This window comes from Anguilla rostrata, chromosome 17 (assembly GCF_018555375.3).
Source record: "Anguilla rostrata isolate EN2019 chromosome 17, ASM1855537v3, whole genome shotgun sequence".
Taxonomy (NCBI): domain Eukaryota; kingdom Metazoa; phylum Chordata; class Actinopteri; order Anguilliformes; family Anguillidae; genus Anguilla; species Anguilla rostrata.
The window spans coordinates 24,988,626-25,013,904 of NC_057949.1; the positions used below are offsets into that span (position 1 = coordinate 24,988,626).

A 25,279-nucleotide genomic window follows, 5' to 3' on the forward strand; every position below is an offset into this window, starting at 1 on the left:
TTCGGCAGCATGAGGAGGAACTATTGTTTCAACGCACGAGGGCAGCACCGCTCTGTTCACAGAAAATGAAACGGAAATAAAACGGTAAGCATTTACCGGTAGTTCACTGCATATGTACAGTAGATTTCCCCAAAGATGTTTGTTTATTTAAAATTTAAAAAAAAAAAAAAAAAAATCGACATTCATAAAACTAACATAATTCAGAGCATTGGAGCTTTTTTCCGACTAGGCCAGCATATATTGTTTTAAAAGGATAAGCTTTTGTTGCTGTATGGTTATGACAAAGTAACACTTAAGTACTTTGTAAACATATGAGCACATAAACATATGTATTGTGAGTGTGATAGCGTGTTTGTGCATCTTGCCATGTTGACATTCTGGCAATTGGCAGATTCTCTCATCCTTATGTATGATTGTGTGTTTTTTATTTTATATCATGTCATGCTACATCATTTGCTGAGAAATTCAATTAACATAATAAGATTAAAATATCAAATAAGCCATCACATTATGGGTCCGATGTTGATTTAAGGTCTAGAGTAGGGGCATTCAATCTTATCCGAAATGTGGGTGCAGGTCTGATCCTATTTATCAAGTTCTTGATTGAAGACCATGATTGGTTAATTAGTTGAATCAGGTGTCTCGGGGCAAGGCTAAAAAGAAAAACCTGCACCCACGTCAGCCCTCGGCTTTACCAAAATTGTCGCATACGTGTCCACGCTCCCGTCTTAAAACACAGGAAGGCGCTGAACTGAACAGAACGTCTGCGGGCATGTACTCGCCTCAGAACTTTCGCTCGAGACACGCTACGGCACGAGGATCAAGCAGCTGCAAGACGGCAGGAGGCAAAGAGTCGACACAAGCGCCGGATTTGCTTTCAGCCGTGGAGTTAAACCCAGAATTACTCTGTCAGTTGAACCCCTTTCCATGATATCCTAATCATAAAATAGCCAGAGGCAGTGAAATTACCCCTCTGGTGTGAAAACAAGACTGCTGGGCAAATCAGTGGTGAAAGTATGTGGGTAATCCAGCTGTTTTAGTTTGGTGCTATGTTCCTCAGTAAGCACGAACAACAGCTAATCTAAACACTTAAAAAGTAAATCAACAACGCAAAGAAACGGCTGAGTAAATATCTAACCTTATTTTCTGATAACCTTTTCAACTGCCCACACCTCCCAGGGAATAAAATTTTTAATCAAATGGCAGCATATTATACGGGAACATTATCAATCAGCCAAAATCAGGAAAACCGTTCAAATGCGTTGATTTTTGCAACCTTTTATATGCTAGTCGTCTTCAGTTCAGTGAAGTTATTTCCGTTTGAGATGTTAGAGGAGTGCATGTTACAGTTATAAACCTGTCATTCAGTATTATGACATCACGCTTGTCTCCCTCCCTACACGTTTCTGAGCCCTGCTACTATTTTCCACGATAACAATGGTACTGTAGGAACCCAATAACTTTACTTTTAATATTAAAATGGCCCAGTTCTGGACACACGCGCACAAGCTCTGCTCCTATGTTCAAGAAGGCGATTAAATTGTCCACTTCTCCCGCACCTTGCTTAAAATATGCAGGTAGGCCTATTATTTCTGTAATAACCACTGATACATCACAGGGTGAATAAAATACTTGGCGTAATAACCATGTTTTATATAAAAAAGGACACATTACACATATTGAACCATTTTTACTGTGATTCTTTTTTAATGTCATATTGTGTGTAGTATGCCTTGCACTTCAAAATATTTTCCTGTTCAGATTAGGAAATTAGGCCTGATATAACTTTAAATTCATAGTAGTCATTTTAAACGCATTATTTTATTATTGCGTGCATGTATGTAAAAAGTGAACCCTTTGGTCGTTGAATCATTTTTTAAATATTCTACATGACATTTTGATTCATTTAAGCAATTGTTTATTAAATCAATTAATTGTAGTGTATCCTAAAAATTGTAGCGCTGCGTATCCTATATAGAGAGATACAATATGCAACTCGATACAAGCGCGCTAATAGCTAATGCAGCAGATGTATCTATATCCATACACATTTGCCTAGGCTTTGCGAAGTTTGTCAATATGATCTACTTATAAACCGGCTCAAAATGCACAGAAGCTATTGGGCCTAATGTGGGTAGCGCGCGCTTGGGCTACTTTTAGCCAGGTTGGACCGTACGTTACATTTGTGTACAGCTGTGTTTAATTTAGTGATTGGTTATGTCATCCCAGATATGCGCCCATGCGAAGGTGGGGCAGGATAGACTGTGAAATGTAGAAGTAGGTAACCTGATGTGTGATTTTATCAAACTCCGAGCGCCTGTCACTCTTGATTTTAAATATTTAAGAAAGCATCACATTTATGTTAATTAATGCGCCTATAGTATGCCCCTTTATTTAAAACGCATATATATTCGCTGCTAAAAGTTAGGGACGTCGCCGTAAGTCGTATTCAATGTCAGTGCAGGCCTACCTTTCTTTCTCCCAACGGGCCCTAAGGTTCGCTTTTGTCAGTTAGCACGTCTTGAGCCGGCTACGTAGTGGCGTTGCAACAGTGTGTTGCGATTTCATTTAGCTGTTGTAAAATGAAAGTTATCGTTAAAAGTCGTTAACGTGCGGTAAACCTGACAGGTGTGTGTCACCCGAATTCGAGTCCCCTGTATCGTAATAATAAACTAAGAAAGGCAATGTTGATTGCTCAGCCTAAATCAGATTTGTGAAAGATTTTAGATGGATATGAGCTATTTAAATTTTGTAGTCTGATAATATTTTTCTTTACTTCCTAGCATGCGCACGTGTCTTTGAAGCACAGCACCAAATATGATCTGTTTCGAAGACAATAATCAACAGCTAGCTTGCAATGAATCCGTAGCCTATTTAACCGGGATAATTATTCAGCGTAATGTTATTAGAAAGATCGACAATCAAAATACCACAAGCCCTGCAAGTCAACATTATTTTGCAATAACAGCCTGTAGCCTTCTATGTGATTTTTTAAAATGTGATTAATTTTTTCATCGGCACAATTTTGTGACATAATTAAACAGTAATAAGGAATGGGCTCTTATCCGTAGACTGAATATCATCAGTGAAGAGGCCAAATATCGCGATAAATTTATTATGCATTAAAAAGCAATGATTTGTAGTACAGACATTTGTCGGCAGTACCAGTCGCTGGCCTTCCAATTGCGAGATTTATTTTATTCAATAAAAAAGTTAAACGTTTTCTAATTCGTAATTTCCAACTTTTTTAGTGTTTCAATCCCAATAGTACATTAAAAACCTGTAATGTAATTCTATTGTACGATATAAAATCAAATCTCGCTGAAATTTGATTGTGGCCATAAAATATTTTGTGATTTCGTTTGTTTGCGCATGTGTGGGCATTTACAGTATATGACGATTTCTTCCTATGTTTCTGATGCACACTGCTGACATTATTACCGTATAAATATTGTCTATTGTCTTTGTGCCTTGGGTTGGTTCGGTTCACTTTAAAAGCCTCTTTTAAGTGTATTGTTACACCGATATTTTCATATAGTCCATTCATTTCTTTTGGTAGTCCTGCTTATTTTTCGTTCATGTGAATTATTTTTGACTTACGATTGAGCCTACATCACTCTTGCTTTTTTTTGCCTAAGTATATTATGAGGTAATTCGTCTGATATGTATTAGAAGCGCCATATTAATGATATATAGCCGACGTTTATAATTTTTCTATTCTTGTTATTGAGCAATTACGCAAGCGCTCCTCTTAATAGTCAGGGGTCTTTTAAACAGTTTTTTGTAGCGCTTGCGTTGCCTAGTAAACGATAACGGGGCCGGGCAGAAAAACTTCAGCAAAAGACACAATTTGTGTTAAAATGTTTAGATGATCAAATACATATCTGTTACCCGATACCTATTTTTTTAAAAATTGAATTACATTTTTTTCAGATCATTTGTTGAAACAAATTTGGAAAGTCCCTCGCTCTCATTTACCCATTTACCTCCTCGCTCTTTTTACGCCGCGTGACAAGTTTTATGAAAAAAAAAAAAAACATGTCAAATAATTCCCACCTCTTTCTCACACACGCGCACATACCCACCCTCCTTTCCTTCCTTATCTCCATCTCTTCCCTGTTCTTGTGAGTGCATGGGCCCTCCTTCTCCAGTCACTCACCTCCTCCGCCAGTCTCTCACTCTCTCGCTTTGTCTGTCTACACTGAGCAGCACGCGCACTCCGTCTCCCGTTTCCAACGGCGAGAAAAGAAGGTGAAAAGGACAGGATTTGCTGATGCTAGAGCCTGGAATGCGGTCGGAAGAGTGAAAAATGCCGCCGCTCGTTGGCGCGGTTGCCAGTTTCTGAACATATTTCCACCGCTAATTTTAATGTTGCCGACGGAAATCACGGGAGAAGTATCCTTCACAACAAGGTAGGTCTGTCGACAGGTAGTGTGCGTATTGCTGCACGAGCGCGTATGTTTCACCAGTTTTGTGGAAGTGTTGACAGCGTTTCGTGTTTTCCCTCATCCCTGTCATTTCCCATTGTATTCATTCCTTTTATTGGCAAGGTATTCAGAATGACGGTTGTAGTTTTTATATATTATATGGCTGCTGTCTAAAAATATATCCTAATATCGATGGGTCGTTTCAATCGGCGAACACGTAAAAAAAAAAAAAAAAAAACAGAGAGAGAACGCTCACTTAGCCGCTTTTCTGCTAAGCTGTTTCTCTACACGTGCCAAGCAAGAAGGATAAGGCGCGCGACTTCTGCCTGTCCTTGCCATAGTAAGAGATGATTCAGTGTGCGCCTGTACGTCTAAATATATTTTTAGAGTGCGTACTTGCATAATTTACTTGCATAATGACTAAAATCTTCATTATAAACTTACATGGCCTAATAAACCTAGGTTTCCTGTCTGCCTTTAACTTTTATTCGCTTTTGCGTTCGAAACGCATAACTGTGCTCTGTTTTGGCACACTAACGAACTATGTATTTAACCGTAAATTAATATAGCCTATAGAAGCTGCTGTAGTTTGAATCCTGATTCGATGCTCCTTTGTAAACGGATTATGCCAACTTAAACGGACGCTCTTTTGCATCGTCCTGAAAATGCTATCCCTGTAGCCTACATTAAATATATAGGCACATGTTAGCATGAATTGCTATATTTTAATGAAGTTCGAAAACACATTCATCATTACATCCTTGGAAAAACGTTGAACGCGCCATGATAGTAATGATGCTGATGCTGCTGATGATGATAATGATGAGAATGATAGTACCCCAAACACATACAAATTTTAGTAAGTTATTCTACTGCGTGTGCGCGCGCGCGCATGACATCCATGCGCATTTTTATTATATAGGCGGCTACAAATGTATCTGATGGGATATGCTGCCATGGTTACACCACATATGATGTTATAATAAAGACAATTATTTATAATAATTAATTTGAAACTAAATATGTATTTACAGCAACCATATTCGCTCACATTCCTTAAAATTGGGCGTTATTTTTGTTGGCGCAGAAGAGGTATTTTCGACGCTGTACAATCCAAGAGTGGAACAAACTTGGTATTAATGACGAATGCAAAATAAAAGAAAAACTAGAAGCTATATAATTTGATACATGCAAAATGGAACAGTTTATTGTATTGTTGCACTACTTGTCGGAGTGGTTTAAAGCTGCTCCTGTAACTAGGTATGTCTATGTGGGGATATCACGCGGGCTGTTTACGGTGGTCATCGCATCTGTTGAATAGTCCGATAGCCACTTCGAGACAAAAAAATTAATGAAAGGTTTTCCCTGCTTTTTATTTGCTTTAAGTGTAGGGGGGGGGGGGGGGGGGAAGCTCATCTGATGCAAAAACTATGGCCAACAAACACCTGCCTTCAGGGGTCCACATCAAATATCCATGCGCTCGGGATCGCATGTAGCATTTGCATTGACCATATATGATCGAATTTAATGTGGGAAATGTGTGTGTTTTTGTTTATTGCATATACCGGATGCGTGCCGTCCTTTATCGGGCAGTGGGAAACGGCGTCGCGTGGAATGGCGAGGGACGAGGTGGTGAATAGAGAGCAAGATACGGACTGTGAGGAATACTGAAGTATTTTTATTCTGCAAAACATCCGCTCGTCAGAGATCCTCGAAAGTAGTTCATAAACTGTTCTCTCTGCGGTTAATTTTTTTATTTATTATTTAATCTCAATTCTCTTATATAAAAGCCTAGTAATTGTAAATAAAATATTGTGAAGGTGTCAAATATTGATTTTAGGCTATTATTTAACTTCATGCGGCAAAATATTTCAGTTTGCTACTGGTGCTATAGTCTATACTTTATTTTCAATTTTTTAGGCTTAAAATGTAATATAGAGTTCAATTTTCATAGTTGAAACTTTGTCATAATCGACGGCATGAATACCGTGAGTGCTTCCGTAAAAACCGTGTCCCCATCCCATAGATGCATTTCTTGTCACCATTGCTAATTTTTGCAGCGGTTAGGCTACGGTAAATTTTGGGGCAACATATTTGCTAGTGCCAAGAAAATATTAGGCCTATATCATTATACACTACGAGATACACTAACATAATAAAACGTGTGCCCCTTTTCATTCAACTGAGGTGCAATCAACAGCACAGCGCGTCCGTCTTATTTGAATCATATTACTCGTTAGAGCTCTTCAATTGGAGGTGGGTCGAGGACAATTTTCAGGTGCTACAAATTTAATTTTTAAATTTAATATATGAAGCACCTTATGCCCGTATACTGTTTCTCTGTTATGAGGATTGGAGGTCACGTAAGGAAATTTTTTTATCGTTTAAGCCCACCCCAGCCCATTCCCTTGTAACTCAGTCAGTGTTAGTTGAACAAAGTAGGGTACGTAAAAGCCCGTTTCGCTGGGGACAGTTGCTCACTGAGGGATCTGAACCAATGCATTCAAAATATTAGCCCTATTTTTTGTGCATAAGTACAATAATGTAAAATGCTGCGTTGTTTATTTTTAATGATTTATTTATTTATTATTATTTTTATTTATTTATTATTTTGTCTATTTCCAAGGAAAGTAATGTCTCTTACCTTGACGCCTTGTGTGACAGCCCTGCGCGCGGTCTGTTGCATCCGTTTTGGTTCCTGCCTTGGATTTTAGATGCACAGCATACAAGACGCTGCAAAAAAGAATATAAATAGTGTCCCTACCTATTAATTTGCATAGAACGACTGAGAATTTTGAAAAATCTGCCTTCAAAATATTGTTGGTATCTATCTTACATATGATCCTCTTTACTTGCTATAATAGATGGTCTTAATTGATTCATTCATTCAATTAGGCCATCCAATACAGTAAGATACACACAGTAAAATGCCCAGTGTGTCCAGCGTTAATTAAACTGTAACAATAATCATATGCTTAACCGTGTATACATTCATTATTGATCTCGGGACAATTGACTGTAATAAAGTTGAAGGCGTAACCGCACTATAATAAAGCTTTTTTTTTTTACAGTGTACACACAAGCCGTGGAAATCTTGCAGGTAGCAGTCCCGATTGTGGCTATCAAAGGCATGATCAGAAAAAAAAAACGAATCACGGCTTTCTGCTCATACAGTAAAGGGCTAATTTATTTAGTTTTAATGTCGAAAACTTATTTGAAATGAATTAAATGTTAGTGATTTTACGTAACGATTTTTGGGGGCAACATTAAAACTTTCAACATTAGGCTGCCCTACATTTATTTTAGAAATATATTTATGGCGTTTATACAATGCAGTAGCTTATTTATATTACCAATTCATATTTTTGTTGAAAAATAAGAGACATGAATCACCTTTTATTCCCGATACGCGTTTAACCTTTATTGATATTCAGCATCATGTTATGTTTTAATACCCAGAGTTTCCCGTAAATCACGCGTCAGTGACCTAACAGCACATTTTCCTAACTTCCTATCGGCTGATGAGCTTCTGGCTTGTTTTTTTTTCAAATACATTTTTATGTGTTTTTATTTTTACGACGAAATGTTAAATTTTGAAATTGAACATTTAAATTAACAGAATCGATTTAGGTGGCAAAAAGACTGCATTTTTCGGTCATCCACATACTATTAGGCTACATAACTTTGTTTATCTCGTTTGAAATTGAAAACATTGTCCAGACTATCAGGTACTCAGTGACATTAATTATGCGCCGTATTATTTTTTTTTGTTGGTTCATATAATGGGGCCTGAAAGGAACAGTTAAAGACACTTTGTGCTGTTTGTATAGCAATTCTTTTATTGTCCATTGATCCAGTAAATCTAGATATGGAGTTTATAATATAATCGAACAGCATAATTATATTAGCTCATTAATTAATATGAGAATTAATCAATATGTGTAGGGCGCATGGTGTTCTTGCCCTGCCAGTAGCCCACATCACAGAATGCATCGAATCAGCATAAGTAGCTTATTCGGTCAAACAGTCAATCAACTTCATAATCAAAATTCAGTCAACTTTATGCAAAAAAAAGTAGGCTTTGAGCTGGTTCTTTCTTTCCGCGGCACTAATTTACAAAATCTTGACCGCACTTGTACTACTGCTACTGCGGTCCCGATTCGGGTTTTCTGTGAAGGTTGCGGCGTTGTCCTTCATAGCTGAATGTTCTGGTGAATATTTTCAGCACTGCAGTGTTACACCGTGTGTTTTGCCCTATGTTCGCTCAAAATGTCCTCAGAACGGAAGACCGCGAATTGTAACCAACTGCGCAACACCTCCATTGGGGCTGAATATTATCCAGCACTTACACTAGGCTATAAAATAATATAAAACTACGTGAAAATGGATCATTTTCAGAGTAAGGTGCTTTGTGGTGTTCGTGGTTGGTCCGTTTCATGCAGGAGGCCACGGGTTTATTTCAAATCCCGCCGGTTCTTGGCGAAGATAACTAGGAACAACCCTCCAGCTGTGTCATCGCTCCCTATAGGGCTTTAAGAAAAGCTAATAAATAACATGCCCAATATGGTAATAACCCCTTAATAAGGGAGAGTCGGACAACCCCCCCCCCCCCCCCCGCCATCACCACCAACCGCCAAAAAAAAAATCCCGGTCGCTCAGCGGTAGTGTCATATGCCACCATATGACTTTTATCTTATGCGGTTCGGTTTTGGCCTCGCCAAAGTAGGCCTCATTGTGTTATCTTATTTTCATGGTACATACAAAGCATGTATTCGATCTCGTTTTAAGCGTTGAATTCGAATGCTAGGCGTTCAATTAAACCGATTCTTAATGGTATATGGGTTTACACGTGTTGAGATTTTCGGTGTATGATAGTATCCCTGTTGGCCACAGCTTCAGTTTGGGTATTCGGATAGCACGTGAATCTCAACTGATTTTTTTTTTGTTGATTTGTTGGTTTTGTATATTTTCCACTTGATGTGGCTTTCATCTCAGCTAGCTTGCTGTCCTTCCCAGATTTGGCTTTCTCCCTCCTCCACTCCTCCTCCGTCCCTCTCCATCGCTCTCCATTCCTTTTCTGTGTTGTGCTGTCGCTCTGTCTCTCGCTGGCTTTGATGTTGCCGGATTCGGGAGTTTGATGTTTACCCTCCCTCCCCCCAAACCCCCCCTCACTCCTTCATCTATTTCTCCTTCCCTCCCTTACCCCCTCCTCCACTCTCCCTCCTTCTATTTCATGCGTTCTATCTCTCTCCTTCTTAACTCTCTCACTGTCCCTGTTGCCTTCTCCCTTGCGCTCCCACCATTCTTCTCTCACCATCCCCTCTCTTTCTCCTCTTCCCCCTCCCCCTCCTGCTTTCTGACTCCGTCTGTCTTTGTCTGTCTCTGTTTCTCTCTCTGAGTATCTCTCTCCCTTTCTCCCTCTGACTGTCTGTCTGTCTGTCTGTTTCTCTCTGTGACTGTGTGTTTCTCTCTCTCCTTCTGCCTGTCTGTCTGTCTGTTTAACTCTCTGACTCTCTCTCTCTCTCCCTCTCTCTCTCTCTCTCTCTCTCTCAGCGAGCACCCAGGTGGGAGGAGGGACAGGATGAAAACAGAGGAGACCCAGTCCTGTCTTCAGCAGGGGCCTTCAGCCACACCTTTTGGTGAGACTGACTGACTCACTGACTGGCGCTCATGGACAGACAACACTGACTGACTGACCTACGGACCGGTACTCAAGGACAGACACACTGACTGACCTACCGACCAGTACTCATGGACAGACACACTGACTAACTGATTCACTGACTGGCGCTCATGGGCAGACACACTGACTGACCGACTCACTGACTGGCGCTCATGGACAGATACACTGACTGACTGACCTACGGACCGGTACTCAAGGACAGACACACTGACTGACCTACCGACCGGTACTCACGGACAGACACACTGACTGACAGATATTAACACACAGTTTGACCAGTGCTCTGAAAAAATCAGAGCCACTAACTGGCCAGTAAACTGACTGACACACCGGAAAGTACACCAACAGACTGACTAACCGCCATAGATACAGAAGTGGTAGACTGGGTCTGTCCATTAAACATGATTCCAAGAGCACCCCAAGTGTGCTGTAATGTCATATCACCATATGACTTATGTTACGGTTGCTCTCAAGCCCCCGCAAACATAACGAAGCCAAAACCAAGGCTTCCCAAAAACAACCAATAACTTTATTCAACTACCCATAAGAGATACTAAAATAGCTGCAAAACACAAGATAAAATCAAGACCCGGCCGTGGTCGAGAGGTGAGGAGAAAAAGCCCCCATCTCTTGAGAAGCCGACTCCAGGCTTCTTAAAAGGGCACCGCCACAGGTGCTCTCAATTACCTGTAACAAGACACACGCATGTGTCCAAACGGCCAGCGCCCCCACCTGAGGCGGAGGGACGTAACAACTTATATCTTATGGGATTGGGTGCAGTGCAGGGATTGGGTGGCCCAGAGTGGTGGTGCCCAACCTAAGAGATCTTTTCACTGGGGCCCAAAATCCCCTGGCTGTGGCCCCTGTCGACTGAGGAAACTGAAGTGCATTCTTTTTAACGCACATATCCTAAACTGGTACATTTTACTCAGAGATGTGCTGTCAGAGATGTGTGGGAATCTGAAACGGGAGAATGACGACAACCAAGCCTGTTATTGTGTATGTCCCCTCCCCCCCCCCCTTACTGAAACGGCGGTTCCAGGCTCGGAGCACGGGGGCGCCGGGGGCGAGGTGTGCGCCGGGTGCGAGTCGCCCATCGCCGACCGCTTCCTGCTGCGCGTGAACGAGCGCTCGTGGCACGAGGCCTGCGTGAAGTGCGCCGTGTGCCTGAGCACGCTCAGCGGGACCTGCTACTGCCGCGACCGTCTGCTGTACTGCAAGCACGACTACGAGAAGTAAGAACCCGCCCCGACCCTACTTCACACTGACCCCCCTCCACCCTCACCCTGACCCCACCCCTACTTCACACTGACCCTACCTCCATCCTCACCCTGACCCCGACCCTACTTCCCACTGACCCCACCTCCACCCTCACCCTGACCCCGACCCTACTTCACACTGACCCCACCTCCACCCCACTCTGACCCCACCCCTACTTCCCACTGACCCCACCTCCACCCCACTCTGACCCCACCCCTACTTCACACTGACCCCAACTCCACCCCACTCTGACCCCACCCCTACTTCCCACTAACCCCACCTCCACCCCACACTGACCCCACCCCTACTTCCCACTGACCCTGCCTCCAGGCCACCCTGACTTCACACTGTGATGGTGCTGAGTCGGTCAGTGCCGGTCACTGTGATGGTGCTGAGTCGGTCAGTGCCAGTCAGTGTGATGGTGCTGAGTCGGTCAGTGCCAGTCAGTGTGATGGTGCTGAGTCGGTCAGTGCCAGTCACTGTGATGGTGCTGAGTCGGTCAGTGCCAGTCAGTGTGATGGTGCTGAGTCGGTCAGTGCCAGTCACTGTGATGGTGCTGAGTCGGTCAGTGCCAGTCAGTGTGATGGTGCTGAGTCGGTCAGTGCCAGTCAGTGTGATGGTGCTGAGTCGGTCAGTGCCAGTCAGTGTGATGGTGCTGAGTCGGTCAGTGCCAGTCAGTGTGATGGTGCTGAGTCGGTCAGTGCCAGTCAGTGTGATGGTGCTGAGTCGGTCAGTGCCAGTCAGTGTGATGGTGCTGAGTCGGTCAGTGCCAGTCACTGTGATGGTGCTGAGTCGGTCAGTGCCAGTCAGTGTGATGGTGCTGAGTCGGTCAGTGCCAGTCACTGTGATGGTGCTGAGTCGGTCAGTGCCAGTGATAGAGATAGCCCTGAGCCAGTCGGTCGGCGTGGGGGATGCGGAGCTGGCTGGCCGAAGGCCTCTGATTCTTTATCATTATCTTTGTTTTGAAAGTGCGAGACGGCATCCAGCAGCACACGCACCCCTGCTGCCAAACACCCCATCTGGAGCGGAGAGAGGGGGGGGGGGGGGAGGGAGGCAGGGAGAGAAAGAAAAGGAGGGAGTGAAGGTGAAGGAGGGAGGAAGGGATGATATGGTCGCAGTGATATGGTTGTTCCTTGTGTATGCACACGGCTGTCTGTGTGTGTGTGTGTTTCCATGTGAACGTGTGCATTTGCTTGCGAAGGGTAGACACGTGGAGTAAAGAATAAAACAGTTAGTGACCCTTTCGGAATATACTGCAGTGTGTATTGTTTTGAAATTATAATGATAAACATATATATATATATCTATATATATATATATATATATATATTATTCATTTTTTTATTTTTATTTTTTTGACAATATATAGACGGTTTCATCAGTGGCACGCGCGTTGCCAAGGTTATGCGCTTGGCCCTAAGTTAACTTCCGGTCTGTGTTTGTTTATTATTGGGTTTGTGTTTACTGGCTAATATGGCACCGATTACAAATGGAGTGAAAGTTAAACTGATGAACAGACTGATGTTGGGCTCAGGTTGTTGTGCTGTGGGGTGCAACCTGACCTCAGGAACAAACTATATTTCGAAAATTAGTAAAAATACATAATTTAACTTTGTAACCTCACTAGGAAATTGTGAAACGAATTGATGAATCCCTGCGATTATCATAGCTGGTGCTTGCCCGTTGTTACTTCGTATTTTTGAGAAATAACTAGACATCGTTACCTATTAAAATGTAAGTCCTGTAAAAATACACATAATAAACTGTATTTTTTAAAAAAAAATCAACTTCATACATACACATTTAGTAATACTAATACAGCCTTATTTACTATATCAACTTAAGACAATGAATTATGTCATCGCGACCCATTAAAGTCAATGGCGCAGACGTTGCTTCATAATTTCAAACTGCTTTCCTAACGGCTATTTTGCGTCCTGCGACTTAATTACAACAGTGAATATGTACGGATTCCTAGACGTGCTGATGAGAGACCACTCTTTCTCATATTAACCTCCAATATGCAAGACAGGATACTAGCAAATTTATGTCAAGTTCCATTCATGTATATGGGGTGGTCGATACACGTCCCCTTAGCAACCAAATGCTAGCGCTGGACCACGTCTGACTTATTTGCTGGCACACAAAAAAAAAAACGTGAAAGTACTGAAAAAATAACAACAGGGGGATAACAAGGATATTTTTCCTACATAACTAGGTACAGGTTGTTACCGATATTTCGCCTATTTCATATATAGTTGCGAATCAGTTTACGCTTTCCTGTCTGTCGAACGAAGGTGGTCGAATAGGTACTCTCACTCTAGCACTTTGTTTCAGGTAACAAACTCATGATAAGCGATAACTAAGCTGACCAGTAACAAGCCTGAAATAGTTATGAATTAGCTAACTAAATTGATTGTAGCTTAATTAATTCATTCTAGTTAGCTAGCCAACTAGCTAGCTAGCTAAACGTAGCTAACATTGTATAAATTATGCACAGTAACGTTAGCTCAATGCTATTAGTTCATACGCTTTAGCTACGTTTTTTACTAACGTTATGATACCTGTTTCCAATAACTTGACAGCGTTACATTGCCTGATCATTTTTGTTGTGGTAACCTAGCAAGATGACCCAAACTATAAGAGCCACGATGTTTTCCCATCAATACATGCTATACAAATAAATAACCTACAGTAATTGCATTGGCTACACATGCTGCCCACTAGCCCCAGTTTGTGCTTCTAATCATCGTTTTTAAGCAATATCATAGAAAGAGTGCACTTTTTACTACAGGAATGAATGTGCATGTAACCCAGAACAGTTATGGATTATGTAAGGAATGTATGATGCTCAGCAAGGTGCAATACTGTCAACAGTTATCTGTTTCTGTCACTTGTTTTTCTGGTAATGTAACATTATCGCATTTCAGTTTGGCCAAGTAACGGTTCTTTTCTTCGACTGGTAACCCCAAATAATACGGGCTAGACATAGTTTTAACTAGCTAGCTAACGTAATTTACTTGTTATTTACTTTGCTTGTTATCAGAAATAGTCTAGAGGGACTCTGTTGTTATTGATTGTTTGCGGAAGTCTGCCGGAAGTCAAGTTAGGGCCAGAACAACGCACATGCGCAGTAACGTTTGTTTATGTTGTTACCGTTGAAACCGTCTATATTATTTCAGGGTATTTTCAGCATGTTCCATCTCCATAAAAGGAGTGTGGAGTAGCAGTGCTGAGTGGCAGTGGAGAGCGACAGTGGCTAGTGTGGTAAAGTGGTGCAGAGTGACTGCGTTGTGCAGGACTGGTGGAGCTGATATAGAACAGCAGTCTGTTGCAGATAGGAATCACGACCTGCAGAAGCACTGTATTGGAGTGGATTGTGCGTGTTGTGTATGCGGCGTGTGTTGCAGTTATACGGGGGTGACATAGCTCAGGAGGTAAGACCGATTGTCTGGCAGTCGGAAGGTTGCCAGTTCAAACCCCGCCCTAGGCGTGTCGAAGTGTCCTTGAGCAAGACACCTAATCCCTAACTGCTCTGGCGAATGAGAGGCATCAATGGTAAAGCGCTTTGGATAAAAGCGCTATATAAATGCAGTCCATTTACCATTTGTTGCAGGTGTTTCTGCATGCATTGTGTATTGCTGATGCATGTGTTACAGGTGTGCACTGTGTGTGCTGCAGGTGTGTTACGTGTTACAAGTGTAAATTTGTGATGTGGCTGTAGAGTGTGTGCTGTGCATGTGCAGCGTGGCTGTTGCAGGTACACAGTTTGTTTGCTGCAGGCGTGGAGTTTCTTGCACGTGTGCCGAGCTGGCGTTGGGACTGTGAATCTTGGCCCTCTCTGCTGTGCATGACCTTGAACTGAAACAGAAACAAGGTGTCCTTGTTACCCCTGCAGTCCGTCCGTCAACAACACCACCCTCACCCCCCCCCCCCACCCCCACGCATGCACGCACGCACGCACGCACAAACACACACACGCACATACAGTCATACTGCACTGTAAATGAAGGCCACAACAGGATTTTATAACGTGACGGAAGGAAGGAGCCATTCTTGTAAGATGATTATTGCACGCATGTCGTTATTTGGTGGATTCCGTTGCATTTTATTGAATTATATTTTTCCTACACTGCTGGTAGTCTGCCCTCTCGTGTCCTGACTCTCTCTTACAAGTTTTCTGCTTGCACAATTTCTTGTGAACTCTCTTGTTCTGTCTCCTCCCTTTATTCTTTTCAGTAGATTCCTCCTTTTTTCCCGTCTTCCCCTCCTTTCTGCCTCACCATTCCGCATCCCCCCATCTCTCGCTTCTATTCTCCTTTTCATTGCCTTTGTTATCACGTATTTCTGTCAGTAATATTGTTGGGGACCGATTACAAGACACACCCACGCGCGTTCACAGAAGGAGACACATAAAAACAAGTGTGTTGTGTTTTACACACACACACACACACAGATGCGCGCGCACACACCCTCCCAACAAGAGCAGTTCCCAGACCAATAAATTCTCACTGCCCCAGGGTATAGTGCCTGGAAGCAGAGTAGAAAATTACCCTAGTCTGGGGCTGCAGGGCCTAGCATCATTCCATCCCCCCAATAACCCCTCACTGACTCCGTCACTATACAGAGATGCTGTAACCCTCACTGCATGGAGAGAATTACTGACACTACAAATGCACAGATACTGACACCCTAACTGCCCCGGGAGAATTAATGACACTCACTGCAAACGCAAGGATACTGACCTCCTAACCACACAGAAGTACCGATACTCACCTCAAACACAGAGATACTGACACCCTCACTGCTCAGAATTACTGACACTAACTGTAATGAGAGAGAGAGAGTTACCGACACTCATTGAGATACTGACAAGGTCACTGTACAGAGAGAATTAATGACACTATACAGAGAGAATTACTGACACTCACCACAGATACGGAGATACTGACAGCTTCACTGCAGAGAGAATTACTGACACTCACCGCAATGAGCGAGAGAGGTACCGACACTTGCCGCGAAATGAGAGGCACTGACGCAGTACAGACAGCACAGCCTCACAACTGGGGCACTGACACTCACTGCAAAGATAGAGATGGGGAAAAACACTGACTGCAGAGACAGATTAAAATATGCAACATGCGGATTTTCTTCGCTTGCTGGTTATGTATTATGGTTCGTTGGATGTAAATATGTTCTGAAGTTCAGGGTTTTGGAAGATTACCTGTTTGGATTTTTCCCAAGGACACAGCACTTTTTAAGGAAGGGTAAAATTCTCTGATTTACATTTCAACAGCATAACGTAGCCAGACATACGTGCATCAGTGATCTCTTTGTTTGTATCTTTAGTTCTCAATCTCTACTGCTCTCTCCCTATCTGTCCTTTTCTCTCTCTCTCTCTCTTTATCCCTCTCTCTCTCTCTCTCTCTGTTGCCTCGTTCATCACTGTCTGGTTTGTAATAATATTTCTCTGTTCCAAACCTCATTTCCCGCTTGTTGAGATTGATAGCCTCGATGACACCAATCAGTTTATCTCTCAGTTTATCCCTCATTTTCCTCTTAATCGTCTCCCCACTCTCCACCCCTTTGTGGCCCTGTTTTGTGGGGGGGGGGGGGGGATCACTAATTACCCTCCTTGTCATTGGGGGGGGGGGCACTTAACCAAGGCGATGAGAGCTTAACACTGTCTGCTCCACTACAGCGGTTTCCCTGTGTACTGTAACTGCCATTAGAATGAACACTGCAGCCCTGTGGTGCAGTAGCAGTTACAGTGTCGTAGTACAGCGTGCCCTGGTATATGCAGCCCTGTGGCGCAGTAGCAGTTACAGTGTCGTAGTACAGCGTGCCCTGGTATATGCAGCACTGTGGCGCATCGTAGCTTAGCGGTACGCTGGGGAAGTGTAGCGTAGCAGCGCTCCTGAAGAACCATTTCCCAGCAGACTGGTTAGATTATTACTTTCATATTTTAGTACTTATTAAGTAAAAATGACCAGGTTTTTTTTTTTGTGTTTTCTGTTTTTCCTGTGTTCTTTCTTTCCCTGTTCGGGTGTTTGTGTTGTTCACAGGGTGGCAGTGTAACATGGTGTTTAGAGAACTGGTTGAGACACCGTGCTTGTACTGTAGGTTTCATTCCGAGGTCGGGGGGGGGGGGGGGGGGGGGGGGGATTTGGGGGGAGGGGCGGGGGCGCTGCTGCTGTACCCGTGAATATGGTGCTGTAACTGAAATGCTGCTGTTACTATCCAGCTGTATACATGGATCGTACGTAACGAGAATGTAAGTTGCGAAAGTTGCTGTGGACAATAGCATCTGCTAAATGCGTGAAGTGCCAAATGTAAACGTTTGTGAGTGTGTTCAAACAGTGCAGCAGGTCTAATGTCTCTGTCCACTACAGTCTGAATAAGTATAGTTAGAATAAGTATTGACTGTGTTTAGCATGGAATAGGAGAGGTTATTTAACCAGAGCAGTCTAACAGTTTAGTTAGAATAAGTATTGACTGTGTTTAGTATGGAAGAGGAGAGGTTATTTAACCAGAACAGTCTAACAGTTTAGTTAGAATAAGTATTGACTGTGTTTAGCATGGAATAGGAGAGGTTATTTAACCAGAGCAGTCTAACAGTTTAGTTAGAACAAGTATTGACTGTGTTTAGTATGGAAGAGGAGAGGTTATTTAACCAGAGCAGTCTAACAGTTTAGTTAGAATAAGTATTGACTGTGTTTAGTATGGAAGAGGAGAGGTTATTTAACCAGAACAGTCTAACAGTTTAGTTAGAATAAGTACTGACTGTGTTTAGTATGGAAGAGGAGAGGGTAGGTAGAGGTATGCTGGGTGTTCTCTGGGTCGGCTGGTGAAACATTAAGGCATTGGGAATTTTGTCTGTATAACAGCCAGCTTGCCGAACTTTGCCCTGTTCGGGCCAGGGATAGCACTGCACACCGTCTCGGTCTTCAAACCTGAGGGGCACGTCTTGCGTGGAGACAGAGAGAAGATTCTGGAAACAAACCAACAGGGAGAGGAGAGGAGAGGAGATGAGAGAGGGAGGAAGGGAGGGAGAGAGGGGCGAGGAGATGAGAGAGGGAGGAAGGGAAGGAGTGGAGGAGAGATGGAGAGAGGGGAGAGGAGCAGAGATCAGTAGGGAGAACAGGAAGAGAAGTAGAGTAGAGAACAGCTGGAGAAAGGCAGAGAGAACGAGAGAGAGAGAGAGAGAGAGAGAGAAGGTGGGGAGATGGAAAAAAGAGGGAGGCAAGGTAAGCGAGGGAGAAGGGAAGAGAGGAAAGGAATGATAAAATATGGTGGATAGATGAATGCTGTGAAGAGTGGGTGAGCATGCTGTGTCTCCCCTGTCCCCCTGTGATATTGCTGCTGTTTTGCATAATGTGTGATAAGCCTCCATCAGTTTGCCTCCCCCACAACAATTTCATTACAGGCGGCTAATAAATGTTTCATGACGGAGCGAGCTGCTCGTCCCAGTTTTATTAAATCTCAGATAATAAAAGAAGAGCAACAAAAAAGAGAGAGAGAGAGAGGGAGAGATAGAGGGAGAGAAGGAGAGGGGGAGGAACGGAGAGATAGCGAGAAAGCCTGAGACATTCTCGAACGGGTACTGCCGTACCTTCCGTTTCTGGGGTAACGGCCCCCCCCCACCCCCACCCCGCCTCGGCCCCCCTCCCCTCTCCTTCTCGCTCTGTCTGAGAAACAGGAAATGAGAAACGGGCAGACAGGATATTGCGTCCTGGTGGCTCGGGGATTAGTTGTTTTATCTAAACTAACAGTGCTAGTAGGGTCTCTCTCTCACTCTCTCTCTCCATTTATTTCTCTCTCCCTCTCTCTTTATCTCTCACTCTTTCTCTCTCCCCCCATTGTCTGCCTCTCTCTTTCACTCTCTCTCTCTCTCTATCTATCTCTCTCTCACACACACACACACGCACACGCACACGCACACCAACACAAACACACGTGCACACACATGCACATACATGTTATGTATATGTCTGGAAGAATATTGCGTAGATATTTGTGATATGTTGTGTAAAATAGTTACTTCAGTATTTATCTTTGAAGAGCTATGTTTATCATTTGTATCCGGGCAGAAATACATAATGTAGGAAACCTGTGGGAAGCCTGTGCACATTTCCTCACATTTGAATACTTTTCCGTGGTTGTGTGATGACTTCAGACTTTGAATAGTTAGCAGTTAGCAGGCACGTGCCGCGCAGATGAAGAGATTTTATTTTCTCTATTAAAGAACAGCAAACGGTAGCGTTACACAAAAAGATACAGTAGACTCTCCAAGCCATTGTTCGTGTTTCTCCACATTTGACTCTCTCTCTTGCTCTCTCTCTCTCTATCTCTCTCTCTCTCGGGTCTGTTAGGAGAGAAGAATAACTAATTTGTTCTGACTGCACCTCCTAGTACACATGCCCCAATCTAATCAAATATGCAGGATTAGGCTTTCAAATTAAAAATTATGTATCTGTTCTTTTTTCTTTATTTTTTATTTGTTGGAGGCAAGTACTGTCTATGGAGGCATTGACTATTCCAAGGCTAATTCATAGTGCTTGTCTCCAGATAGGATTGGATAGCCATGTCGTAAAAAATAACACAGAATAAATGCTGTATGCTCAATATGAAGTCTATTACAACTAAACTAAAATAAAAATCTGTATTTTTTTCAAATTGCTATTTATTTAAAATACAGTGACATCTGATTTAATGACTGTCTTTCCGCTTTATGTCTGATGTTGTGCTGATAATTATGAACTTAATTATTTATGTGTTTTCTTATTCATATTTTTATGCAATTTAATAGTGGCCTAGGATTTGAAATTTTAATTTGGGAGCATGTTTGGGGAAAGAGATGCTCCAGGGCAGGCTGAGGTTTGGTGAGGTAGACAATGGTAGAGGGCAGGTTTCTTCAGAGTACAAGAGGGAAGAGATATATACCGATAAAGTCAAAGGTGTGTGTGTGTGTATGTGTGTGTGTGTGTATGTGTGCATGTGTGCATGTGTATGTGCGCGTCTGTGTGCACGTGTGTGTGTGTGCGTGTGTGTGTGCGCATGTGTGTGTGTGTGTGTGTGTGTGTGTGTGTCTGTGTGGTGAGGAATGCTGGGAGATTTTAATAACAGAAGCAGTGCAGGGAGATTTAATAAAAGGAGATGATGTGATTACTGAACACTGGCTCTGAGCCACCATCCTCACAGAGCAATATCCTCTCTCTCTCTCTCTCTCTCTCTCTCTCTCTCTCTCCCTCTCCCTCACATACACACACACACACACACACATGCACACACACAAACATGCACACAAACACATGTGCGGACACACACATACGCACACACATGCACACGCACAAACACGCACACACACACACGCACACGCACAAACATTCACATACATATACATGCACACAAACACATGTGCGCTTGTACACATACACATGCACACGCACAGACACGCACACACACACGTACATGTACACACACACGTGCACGCAGGCACACATGCGCATATATGCACACACATGCACATACATGCACACACACGCATGCTCACACACACATGCATGCACGTGTACCTACACACGCACACACACAGACATGCAAGCACATGTGCACACACACATGTCTTAATGTTACAAGCTTGTTTAGACTGTGCTTTGATTCCGTTGACAAAGCTCATTCTGTTTGCTTCAACAAATAGTTGTCTCTTTGTGAATATGCTGCCCGTGTGGTTTTGTCAAGACATAATTGTCGGACTCATTACAGAAAACAATTTTTACACTTTAACTGGAGGGCCTGGTTGATTTTATGATTTGGCACATAGCAACCTGCTGGCAAACTACCTTCCTGTTGCTCGTAAAGGTATCAAGGGCATGTAGCAGATAACTTCATATGTAATGTTCTTTTGTAATAGTAGGGAATTATCAAGGAGGTAAATGCTAACTTGCTGCACATGGGAATTTTTTCCTGCTCTCTTAATGTGCCATGTAGCGATGCTAAATCCTCCCTTGACCCTGTACGGTGCCAGATCACACATATATGATTAGATTGTTCTTAACAGAACATTCTAATGATGATCTAACAGTCACTGCTGGTAATTGAAAGCAATGGAGTCCTAGAACACCAGCTTGGAATTATTTTAAAATTATTCCAAAAACCTGCCCTTCATAAGACTAAAGAGCAGGCTTCTTGATGAAATGAACACAGAGCTGCAATGCTCTTCCTACTGATGTGATGCTGCCCAACAGGAAGGTTCACCACAATATTTATCCAGCTGCAAGTGTGGAACCATTAACTAACTTGCATGGCCCAGCATCTATACGTGTTTTCATGTACCAAAGCAAATGTATGAATAAAAAGCATAATTGTAATCACAATCCAAAAGGACTTGTGAGTAGTACTACAGAGTCAGTGCATACAGAAATGCAGCAGTCGATACTAGGCTGCGGTGCTGCATAATGGAATCATTTTAACATAAGTTATTTTGCATGACTGTTCAGAGCCAGAATATGATTGAAGCTATGATGCTGTGAGTGTCACTGTGACGTACTGTATCAGAAACATTCTCACATACAATCCAAAATTTGCTGACACATTTGAAACTCCTCTGGTTTCTTATCGTCTTTGAAAAAAAAATATTGTGAAAACACACACACACACACACACACACACAGACACACACACACACACACACAGTTGTACATTGCTGATGGTGCACAGCTTCTACCTGAGGTTAATCTCTCCTCTTTAAAAACTCATTGTGTACTCTCCCAAACTCAGCCTTTAAACTGAGCTTGTTGAACACCCCTACAGTTATATACCTGCCCAAGTGGACTGTATAGGATGTGATTATCGATTTACTGTGTGGTCTGTGGTTTTTGGTGGACGATGTGGGTGCTGATAATGAGCTTGGCAGGTAGTTTGTGATTTTAGGTTGGGGGGATAATGACTTCAATGTGTGGTCTCTGATTTCAGGTGGAGTAAGTGGGTGGCGATTGTCAGTTTGGTGTGCGGTCTGTCCTGTTGGGTGGAGCATGCGGTGGCGAGGCTGGTTGTGTAGATGGTCATTTGGGGGCAGGTGGGGGCGGGGGTGGGGGTGGGGGGGGGGGGGGCGTGATGACGGCGGTTATTGGCCGATCGGCAGATGGATTGAGGCAGATTAGCCGTGGCAGCTGTGTCTCGGACAGGACCGTCTCTTCAGGTCAGATTTGGGGGGGTTTAGGGTGGCGAACCTGGCTGCCTGTCACCAGCAGATTTGTGAAATAAGGCTTTCCTGTCTCGGCAATCTGGCCGACGCCCTCTCTGCGTCCTCCTTCCTCACTCTCACTCTTCTTCCCGGTCTCCTTTCACTCTCCCGCTTTCTCTCCCATTCTCCCTGGCTCTCTCCCTCCCTCTCTCTCTCTCTCTCCCTGCCTCTCTCTCTCCCTCTCTCTTTCACTCTATCTCTCATTCACTCACTCTGTTTTATGTAGGTGTCTTGGTTGTTTTCCTTCCATTCCGTATTTAAGAACTTTTGTGTGAGAGAAGTTCCCTCAGACTGCTTAATTTAGCTGGATGATATTTATATTAATGCGTGCGTCTCTGGTCTCTGCTTACATGCCTGTGTATGGGGGGGTGGGGGGGTGGGGGTTGGGGGGTTGAGAGAGAGAGATTAACCCCATGCTATCCCCAATCCTTGGTTATGAGTTTACAGCGTCTGTCTGGACTTCGCACTGTTTAAACAACAATCTAATTAATCCTGTCTTTATTAGTTTCTCTGGGCAAAGGAGGGAGAGAGAGAGAGGGAGAGGGATAGAGAGAGAGAGAGAGAGGGAGATGACAGGATGACAGGAACTCTGGCAGAAGATGCAGAGAAGGGAGGGGGAGAGAGAGAAAAGAACAGCGGATTTGGAGAGAGGGAAAGAGTCTGGTAGGTCTGGACACTAAAAAGGAACTGCAGCATTGATGTGAGGAGAGAGACGGACAGAGAGGAAACTGAGACTGAACATAAGCTATGTACATGTAGCTCCGACTAGGGAAAGAGAGGCGTGGAATGAAAAAGAAAGTATGTGAACTGAAAAGAAAAAGAGACAAATAAATCTGCAATTAACGGTTTTTTTCTCTTTAATAGATTTACTACTACACAGCAATAATAATAATAATCATAATAATACAAATACTAATACTACTGTTACCACTACGACTACTGCTGCTAATAATAATAATAATAATAAGAAGAAGAATAATAAGAATGACTAATCATGTAAACATTGCAATGAAACGCCATATGCAGATTTTAACAGAAATAAGATGGGGTAGAACACAAGAATTGTTTACTCGGTAAACGAGTACTGACCTCCATTGCCTGGTTCTAGGTTGACACTGCCACCTAGTGTTTGTCTCAGCACATTACAAGATGGGTGGTAACTGCTGAAAAGCCCAGCATTGTCTTTGTCTTACGGCAGGTAAAGACGTGATTTTTCACCACGACGCTCTTCTCCCCTTTTTTTAAATAAAAAAATGAATAAATTGTCACTGATTAATTTAACATTAAGACATTTTCATACATTGAACTAAATTGAGCAGAGTTTATTTTAAGGTCGTTCCCTTAAACAAAATCAATTGTTCAAGTTATAACTGTCAGTTAATATTGATTCCTGTTCCCTATCTGGTTTATTGAATTTAAGGATTATTTATATCCATGATGAGTGCTTTTCTTTACTTCTGATGTAATTCACAGGTGTATGCGATATCAGAATCGCAGAAGTGATATATAATAAATCATAGAAAATAAACATGATGGCAACGATCCTCCATGGATGAATGAGCGAAGCTGCATTTCTGTGATCACTCTGTGTTTCCCTCTCTCCTCCTCAGCTAAAGCCCCACATTCTCTTTCTTCCTATTCTCCCTCTCTCTCACTCCCTCTCTCTCTCTCTCTCTCTCTCTCTCAGATCAGTTGTTCTGTAGTGGCAAGGCAAACTATAGTGATGCCGCCAAAGCAGTGCTGTACAATATATGGATTGCTTTGGCAGATGCAGCAGGTCTACGACCTGTCATTGGTCATTTGTCATATTTGTCATTATATTTATTTGTGCCAAGGGTGTCAAATATCTCTTTCTCTCTCTCTGTCTCACATTCTCTCGCTCTTTTTCTCTTTCTCATCCTCTCTCTCTCTCATCTCTCTCTCTCTCTCTCTCTCCTCTCATCTCCTCTCTCCATTCTTCTCTCTCTCTCTCGCTCTCTCTCGCTCACTCTCTCTCTCTCTCTCTCTCTCTCTCTCTCTCTCTCTCTCTCTCTCTCTCTCTCAGGCTGTTTGTGCGGAAGTGCAGCGCCTGCCTGCAGGTGATTGGCCGGTCGGAGCTGATCATGCGGGTGCTGGGGCAGGTGTATCACCTGGACTGCTTCAGCTGCTGCGAGTGCGAGCGTCGCCTGCAGCGCGGCGACCAGTTCGTGCTGAAGGAGGGCCAGCTGCTCTGCCGCGGCGACTACGAGAAGGAGAGGGAGATGCTGTCCGCCATCAGCCCCGCCCCCACCGAGTCAGGTAGCCAATGGCGCGCGCCGCAGGTTCACCAGCTTGCGGTTTACGGGTTGCGGTCAGAGGGACCGGTTTACAGACACATTTGTGTGCATTAAACCCCTCCCCCCACCCCCACCCCCACTCTGTGCGCAGTGAAGAGTGAGGATGAGGAGGGAGGGAGCAACTCCGCAGGGAAGGGCGATGAAGGGAAGGAGCACAAGCGCTCCAAACGGCCGCGCACCATCCTCACCACCCAGCAGCGCCGCGCCTTTAAGGCCTCCTTCGAAGTGTCCTCCAAACCCTGCCGCAAAGTGAGTACACACTCACACACTCACACACTCACACTCACACACTCACACACTCACACACTCACACACTCACACACTCACACACTCACACTCACACACTCAC

At 43.4% G+C, this 25,279-nt stretch overlaps 1 protein-coding gene across 2 annotated transcripts in view; it reads left to right on the forward strand.

Moving 5' to 3' along the window:
- Positions 1–662: 662 nt before the first annotated feature.
- Positions 663–25,279, forward strand: part of lmx1al (LIM homeobox transcription factor 1, alpha-like) — a 31,721-nt gene continuing 7,104 nt past the window's right edge. Inside the window, exons 1-5 of one of the 2 annotated variants that reach the window (XM_064316390.1) lie at positions 663–1,014; positions 9,981–10,066; positions 11,153–11,345; positions 24,660–24,892; positions 25,022–25,179. In XM_064316390.1, coding sequence (XP_064172460.1) covers positions 10,009–10,066; positions 11,153–11,345; positions 24,660–24,892; positions 25,022–25,179 — 642 coding nt within the window. In that variant the 5' untranslated portion in view covers positions 663–1,014; positions 9,981–10,008. Of the gene's footprint in view, positions 1,015–4,111; positions 4,413–9,980; positions 10,067–11,152; positions 11,346–24,659; positions 24,893–25,021; positions 25,180–25,279 lie in introns of those variants that run through there. The other variant, XM_064316389.1, reaches the window with a different exon arrangement.